The sequence below is a fragment of the Theobroma umbraticum genome, unplaced genomic scaffold (assembly GCF_002168275.2).
Source record: "Theobroma umbraticum cultivar Fairchild unplaced genomic scaffold, ASM216827v3 scaffold_12.0, whole genome shotgun sequence".
Classification (NCBI taxonomy): Eukaryota; Viridiplantae; Streptophyta; class Magnoliopsida; order Malvales; family Malvaceae; genus Theobroma; species Theobroma umbraticum.
In genome coordinates, this window is record NW_018397272.1 from 3012654 (window position 1) to 3020978 (window position 8325).

The window sequence follows — 8325 nt, forward strand, 5'->3', positions numbered from 1 at the left end:
CACCTTGTCTGCCTATCTGTCTAGGGGTGGAGGTTGGTCGAGAAGCGGAGTTTGGACCCTAGCAATTTGAACAGCTCAATCCAAAATTTGCCCGTGAATCTCCCATTCCGATTGCTCACCAAGCTCTCTGGCATACCCCACAGCTTCACAACGTGCGCCATGATGACTTTACCTTTCTTTCTCCACTTAAGGCCAAAATCAGGACAGGGAAATTGAAGAAGAATAGAGCCTTGATTCAATTGAAAAAACTCAAAAAATTAAAGAAATCCATTAACTTCAAGAGAATTAAGTTGCAAGAAAAGGGGTTTGAGGAAAAATGTTAAAGGGGAAAACATCCCAAAATGCAAAAAGCCCTATCTGAAGCTTACAGAAATATAGGAGAAAATACCATAGGGTATAAGAATCAGACACGCTCAGACAACATGATTTGTAGGAGGAATGCGACAATCATGAAGGAGGCCATGAATGCCCTTGAGATTTCCTTTGTTTTAGGCTTTATGCTAGATGAAGATCAAAACACTGCCCTCCAGCACTTCTCGAACATTATTATGGCTAATAACAAGGTAGTAAACTAATCTACAAGGAACTTCCATTGTGATTTGTCTTTTCTTCTATTATTAACATACTCTCTTGTAATGTTAGAGGTTTAGGCTTTAGAATCAAGAGAAAGGCAGTTCGAAGACTTGTCCTTTCCAAAAAGTCAGTGATGCTTTTTCTTCAAGAATCTAAAAAAAATCTGATCCAGAGGAATCTTCTAAAACCCTATGGATGGATAATGACTTCTCTTTTGAAGTTGTAGGAGCTGAAGGCACAATAGGAGGTCTTATTTCCTTATAGTCAAACAATTTTTTTGACCCTTCCACCACAAAGGTTAAACAACGATATATCATTATTTCAGGTAATATTAAAACTCTTAATTTTCCTTGTACTTTCATAAATATTTATGCCCCTAACTGTCTTGTTAAATGCTCTAAACTTGGTTTGAAATTATGAATCTTAAAGTACTTGGGAGGGACCTTGGGTTATCAGTGGTGCCTTCAACATTGTTAAAACTGTTATTGAGAAAACAGGGGGCAATTTTGACTAGAATAGTATGGCTTTTTTTTCTGATTTTATTAATTCCATGGAGCTAGTAGACCTCCCTCTCTCTAGTTGACTTTTTACTTGGATAGATAACAGAGAAAATCCAGTCAGTTGTAGACCTGATCAATTTCTCTTAAGTAGCGAATTACATCTGAAATTCCCATCCTTGGTCCAAATGGTCCTTACACGATCAACGTCTGATCACAATCTTATTTCCTTTGCTATGGACCAAACTAACTAGGGACCCAAGATGTTTAGCCTATTCGCCCATTGGCTTGACAATAAGAACTTTATCACCTATCTTCACCACTCTCGGAAGCTTATTAGAGAAAGAGCAGTCGAAAGCAGTGGCATCGTTGACAAAATAAAGTAGCTTAAACTCTCTTTGAAAGCTTGGCAGCAACAGTGGTAAAAAGAGGACACTCAAAAAATTCCTATTCTTGAACATGAATTTGATTTACTTGAAAAGAAAGCTGAAAAAGGTCATCTCACTCCTACTGAGAAGGCAAATTATTTTACTCTCTAAGCTAGCCACAGGGAACTTTGCTTGAGAGAAAACGTTCTTGGCTTTAAAAATCTCGCCTCTAGTGGACAAAGTAGGGTGACTGCAACACTAAATTCTTCCATCTCACGACTTCCAACAGAAAAATAGTTAATAACATTCACCATCTCCAGTATAGCAACTCATCTTGTTAGAACATCAAATTGAAAACTTAGAAATTGGCTTCAAGGCGTGTATCAATGCCACTGTCTTTAAGGTTTTATTCGCCCCCACTTGTAGTGTGTAAAAGAGTTACCGGCGTATAAACCTCGAAGATACAATGAAGCCCAGTGATTGATGACGTTTTGCACTGACGAAATCAATCCACTGAGCACTCACCGGAGTATAACAAGATTATCAAACTTCTATAATATTTTTTCTGCAGGAAAATAGTATAGAAGAAAACTTGAAAGATATTTGAGGAAGAAGAAGGAAAGATGTTACTGTTTTTTTTTATCTTCATTGTCTGAGGAGGGTCATCTTTTATAGGCATAGATGCCTGTTCTCAACAGACACTATTTGTGTCTGTTTCAAAGAGTTGCTTCTATTGGTCTTTTCCAACAGACGTGACTCTTTTTTTATTTTATAGTGTCTATTGATTTAATTTTTAACAGACACAACCCTTTTTTAATTCCCAACAATCACAACTTTCCTTATATTTCGATATAAAATTATATTTTTATTTGAAAATGTCCAAAACATCTTTCATGAACCTTTGGTTATTAAGAAACGGGTTGTCTCACATTTTCAAAATATCTTTCAAAAGCGAGATATTCTCAAATTGAAAGAATTCAACTGTCATTTCAATCAAATCACTACTGAACAGAATATTTGCTTGGAAGCTTTTTTGTTTTAGGGGGAAATTTGGAATGCCGTCCATCAATGTGAAGGGAGCAAAGCCCAGACCCCAATAGCTTTAATATGAAAATCTTTAAAAAATAGTGGCCTTTCGTCAAAGACGAGATCATCACCTTCATGAATGATTTCTTCAACACAGGGAAATTCAATCCCAATATCAATGCTTCATTCATTACTTTAATCCTAAAAATCAGTGGGCTGATAACACTTTCTCACTTTTAACCTGCAAGCCTTTGTTGGGAGCACTAATAAATCCTAACAAAGGTCCTTGCCATCAAATTGAAGGGTGTTATAGGCTTAGTGATAAGAAGCAACCAGATTGCATTTGTGAGAGGCAAGCAAATCCTTGACTGCTCCCTTATCGTCATTGACTCTCTCAAGAAAAATATGAAGTCGGGTTTTCTTTTCAAGGTTGATTTCAATAAGGCATTTAACAGTGTCGATTAGGACTAACTTGACTTTATTATGAAGCTTATGGGATTTGGGTCTAAATGGAGAAGGTGGATAAAACAGTGCATCTCCACAACCTCCGTATCTATTTTCTTAAATGGCACTCCCACTCCTTAGTTCAAGACTTAGAGAAGACTTCAGCAAGAGTGCCCCTTGTCACTTTTCCTATTCAACATTGTTGGTGAATCTCTTAGTATCCTTCTTCACAAGGAAAAAGATTTAAAACTTTTTGAGGGAGCTGATATTGGAAACTCTCAAATGTTTATTTCCTATATACAGTTCGCTGACGACACTTTACTATTTGTGGACCTCATTCTTGTTAGTTACTTAACATCGCTAGGACCCTCAAAATTTTTCAAGCAATCTTAGCCTCAAAATAAATTTTTCCAAGAGCAGCCTTATAGGTATTGGTATTAATCAGGATCTTACTTAGTAGTGTGCCAATACGGTTGGCTACAAAGTGGACAACTTTCCTTCTAACTACTTAGGGCCCCATCTGAGGGCGAATCCCCTATCCATGAACACTTGGCAGCCAATCATTGACAAGTTCAACTCTCGACTAGCTAACTAGAAAGGCCAATTTCTCTCATTGGGAGGTCGATTGACTCTTATTGATTTAGTGCTATATAACTTTCCTTTTTATTATCTTTCGCTTCTCCAACTGCCGACAATGGTTAAGAAAAGATTGGAAAGCATCCAAAGAAACTTTCTTTGGTCTGGTAGCTCTGAAAAGAAAAACATTGACTACATCATTTGGTATTTGGTTTGCAAACCTAAGAACCAAGAGAGACTTGGAATCATAGATCTTGAGCTTAAAAATTAAGCTCTCTTGAACAAGTGGCTGTGGATATGTGCTGACGAGCCTAATAGCTCATGGAGAATAGTGGTCTCTACCAAGAACAAGTCTGGACCGAACACAATGATGCCCCTAATTAAACCCTTTAAGCCTTCTCTTTTATGGAAAAACATTGCTGAACCACTCTAACCCACTAGCAAATTTCATGGGCTGATCACAAATGGCTTTAGGCACTCTCTTGGTCATGGTTCTAAAATTTCTCTTTGGAAAGATGCTTGGATTGGGGAACTTATCTTAGCTAATGAATTCCCATGAATTCATGTACTTGTTGTTGACAAGAAAGCCACCATAGCAGATTTGGGTAAATGGACCAATAGCAAGTGGATATGGGATATAAAACTAAGAAGGCAACCTCTGAATTAGGAACTGAGCCGAGGGACAGAATTCCAAAACCTTATTCAAAGTGCCCACCCTCACCCCTCCAACCATGATAAAACCATATGGAAACCAACCACAAGTGGGGCTTACTCCTCTTAATCTTTCTGCAGGGCCTTTTATGATTTTCATAACAGCTCAAGTAACCATTGGAAACTTTTATAGATCAGTTTAGCACTGCCTAAGGCTGAAACTTTTTGCTGGTAGGTTCTCCATGATAAACTAGTCATTAAAGCAATCCTGATGGACAGAGGAATGATCAGCAGAGATAAAGCTATGTGCACCTTTTGTAAGTTATCTCCAAAACCTCCCTTCCATTTTTGCTTTAATTGCACCACTAGTTGGAAGATTTGGACACTTTGCTGTAGTAAATGGAACATTCATTGGGTTGCTTCAGGTAACTCTTATCTTTTTCTTTACCTCTTGCATGCTATAGTCGCACCCTCCCCGAAAAAAAGATTGCTGGAAAATGTTTTTCTTTGCATCGTCTGGTCTATTTGGCTTTGTCAAAGCGAAATCATATTTAGGGACAAGATTTTCACCCCTAACTAGATTGTCGACATTATTCTTTTACATCACTCTCTATGTTGCAAGGGGAAATGGAACTTAAGGCATATCTCAACCAACACATGTTTCATTCAGCCCTCAGCCTTCGTAAACAGTGGGAATAAACCAAAATTCACGAAAAAAGCCACATGGACACCACCTCCACTTGACTTTCTGACACTCAATACTGATGGGGCTACAACAGGGAAACTTGGGCCAGCTAGTATCGAGGAAGTTCTAAGAGACCACAACGGCTACATTAAAGGAATATTTCTCACCACATTGGCATTGAAGACTAATTTCGCAGAATTTCAAGCCATTCATCAAGGTATCATCTTCTTCCTTGCCTCCCCATGTTGGAAGTTGAGAGCGACTCCATTAAGGCTATTCTTTGGGTAAAGGATCACTCACAAGTCTCATGGAGAATGAAATTTATTTCAAACTTTAGACTCTTACTAGAAGCAACACTAATTTCTCCTTCAACCACATTAGACATGAAGCAAATAGTGTGGTTGATGGATTGGCGAAGGCTGGAGTAAGAAGGGTCACCAACCACAATGCGTATTTCGATGTCAATATCTGTTGATTTGTGGATAGCTTGGGTCACTTTATAGTCTTGTAAAGGGTTGCCTTTTATGCTTCAAGTTGAACTAGATTTGCTTTCTCATGTTTCTGTAAGCACATCACTATCTCTAATAATTGCCAATCCTCAACTGAGGGCTTGTGTATGCAAGAAGCCTTTTGAGATCCTGCTTCTAAAGTCTCCTCTAGGAGACTATATTAATAAATCCATTGCAGTTAAAAAAAAAATATAATTTCAGCTTCCTTAAGATTTGTGTAATAACTTTGATACCATGTTGAAGTATTCAAAATACTTTTGAGGAAATCGAGCATAAAAGGAGAACAAGTGGAGCAATAAAGCTTTTGTTCATTAACAACAGAGGTCGCAATGGTTTCGAACAAGAAAGACAAATTGATAGGACAAGGAGTAGTGTGGTACACATGGGCCACGTTTCATGCCGGTGTCTCCCTTCCAGTACTCCAGTGGCAAGCTAGTTACATACATGTGGCCGGGGCTTTACAAAATAACTGTAATGGCAAAAAGAAATATAAAACCTTAAAAATAAAATATATTGTAAAGACATTTTAAATAGCACACCGGAGTCATGTGCTAGCTAAGCCTTTTGAGTCTTCTACCTCAAAACTGCATCTAAAATTAGCGCAAACAGTAGTTTATTTAAGGTTTGCCTCAAATTCAACACCGTCAAAGAATAGTTGGGAAACTTCGAGGCATATTTTATGTGTCTGCTGCCTTAGTATCAGTGTTGATATACTTTAATGTGTAGATGAAATGAAAAGTTGGCAGTGCTAGAGCTAGAACAAACTGTGATATGGTCAAAATCAATTTCTTGGAGTTGGCTGGCTCTCTAATTTGGCAATACTTGAATGAGGACTTGTAAATCTGATTCAAAAATTGTAAGTAAGAGATTGTACAATGGCCATTTAACATGATCAATCAGCCTCTCCTCAACAACAACTCACTGGAGTTCTTCCCCTCTGCTTTGAACTGGGTTTAAAAGCCTATCTGCAATAAATTTGGTCCATGAGTTTGGTGGTCATCTGATTTTCTTAGTCTTATCTCAAACTACTGCAACTTACTAGGAAATTCTAAAATTAAAACATCATATAGGACTCTAAAATTGAAAAATTATAGAACAGTCAAGAATAACTTTTACTTTGGTGTGCTTAAAGTGACGAATGAATCTGCCAATATCTCCAAAAATGACTTGATTAACTGTGGCACTCACGTAAAGTGGAAATCATGTTGCTACACCATTGTTTTTTCCCGAGGAAACCTCAACAAGAGTATTGTCTATTGGTGTATTTCCTAATTTTCATAATTCTCTTGGAAAAGGGAAAAAAATTGCCAAAGCCAATCTATGTATACCATAAATGAAAAGACCTTATCTATGATTTCATCCATTCAGTAAAATTCTTAAATATCTTGTTAGAGCTACCACCTTCATTGACACTTCTCTTAACCATTTCCTTGAGTGCAAGAGCCCTCCCTTTGTTTTTTTCATCACCAAGCAATTGTTCAACCTTGGCCTTAATCTCTTCTCGTGTGATTATCCCTCGTTCACCTCTTTTAATTCTCAATCCAACCTTCCAAAAATCGCAAGTGTAGCTTTCATTAAGGAACTGGTCAGCAAAGTAAGGCCAGCACAAGAAAGGGACCCCGCTGCTTGCACCTTCAATAGTAGAATTCCATCCGCAATGGCTTAAGAAGCAAGCAATAGAAGGGTGAGACAAAACCATACGTTGTGGTGCCCAACCAACCATCCGTCCTCGAACGGCTACTCTGTTCCTAAATCCATCCGGGTAAACATCATCCTTTCCCTCAGTAATATCTGGTCTCACAACCCAAAGGAATGGTCTGTTGGACAGTTCCAGCCCCAGAGCCAACTCTTGGAATTGGATTTGGTCAAAATTTGTTAGGCTGCCAAATGCAACATATATGACTGAGCCTGGTTGTTGTTGATCAAGCCACTGCAAACAAGTTTCATCCTCTGGCCACAAACTCCCTGCCAAGTCCCCAAGCTGGCCGCTAGCTGAAACTGGGCCTATTGGAAGGATCTCTGGAGCCAAGTTAAAGGCTCCAGACTCCAGGTCATAAGTAGAGTTGCAAATTAGCCAATCTGCTTCTTTAGCAGCTTTGTTGTTTCTCCTCATATAGTCAAAAATAATTTTCTGTGTGAATAAGTCACCAAGGCAGGCCCAAACAAAGTTTGTTGGGCACATGCCAGGCGTGGCTGGTGACAACTGAATCACCTTATCTTTATCAATTGGAGTGCCTGCAAAATCAAATTTCAACAATGAATAAGGCAAATATCTAAGCATATGTGGAGGCCCCTTTCTTTTGTCTTCTGCTTACAGCTCAATATTTTACATTAAAAAACTCTGTTATTATTAGAGTGTGACTATGACGCACCCAAATTCGAGGCTTGGAAAATCATCATTATCCATTTGATAACAAATTTTACTAAAGTGGAAGTCAAAGGTCAAACACCTTATCAAAATAAGGAAAAAGAAATGTGGGAACGCAGCAATGTTTGACTTTCCTGGTATTACTCTCCCACAAGTACCCGATTTTTTGACTTTCCATATATAGCCCTTTAACTTGAAAACTCTATCCTCAATGGTACATCAAGGAGAAGCAAAAGTTCTTTCTTTTCTTAATCTGTTTCTGTATGTGTATCAGAATTAGACGTAGGAAAGGGGGAGGAAGGTCTTAATATGTATGCACATAAAAGTTCAATTATATAATGCATTTAACACTATATACATAGGAAAGGAATCCAAATTATATAATTTTTGGTTGAATAATAAGAGTTAAAATATAAGGATGTGATTAAAAATAAACGTTAAAGATAATTGTTTTTCGAAAAACTGTAGCTCTGCATTTATATTTATTTGAACCATGCTGCAATAAGTTAGTGAAGAAAGGTCTCACCGTTTGCATCAATAACTCCATCATCCATCAGCTTCTGGAGGCTGAAAGTCAAGGCCAACAAAAGGGCCGATCCAGGCCAGAAGGCAGCTCTATGGATTCCCA

At 38.0% G+C, this 8325-nt stretch overlaps 1 protein-coding gene across 1 annotated transcript in view; it reads right to left on the bottom strand.

The window, feature by feature from the left end:
• Nucleotides 1-6545: 6545 nt before the first annotated feature.
• Nucleotides 6546-8325, bottom strand: part of LOC110426666 (UDP-glycosyltransferase 83A1-like) — a 2379-nt gene continuing 599 nt past the window's right edge. The window contains exons 1-2 of the mRNA XM_021441947.2: nucleotides 8224-8325; nucleotides 6546-7564 (exon numbers count right to left, since the gene is read on the bottom strand). The exon at nucleotides 8224-8325 is cut by the window's right edge and continues 599 nt beyond it. Of these exons, the coding sequence (XP_021297622.1) occupies nucleotides 6678-7564; nucleotides 8224-8325 (989 nt within the window). The 3' untranslated portion in view covers nucleotides 6546-6677. The remainder of the gene's footprint in view (nucleotides 7565-8223) is intronic.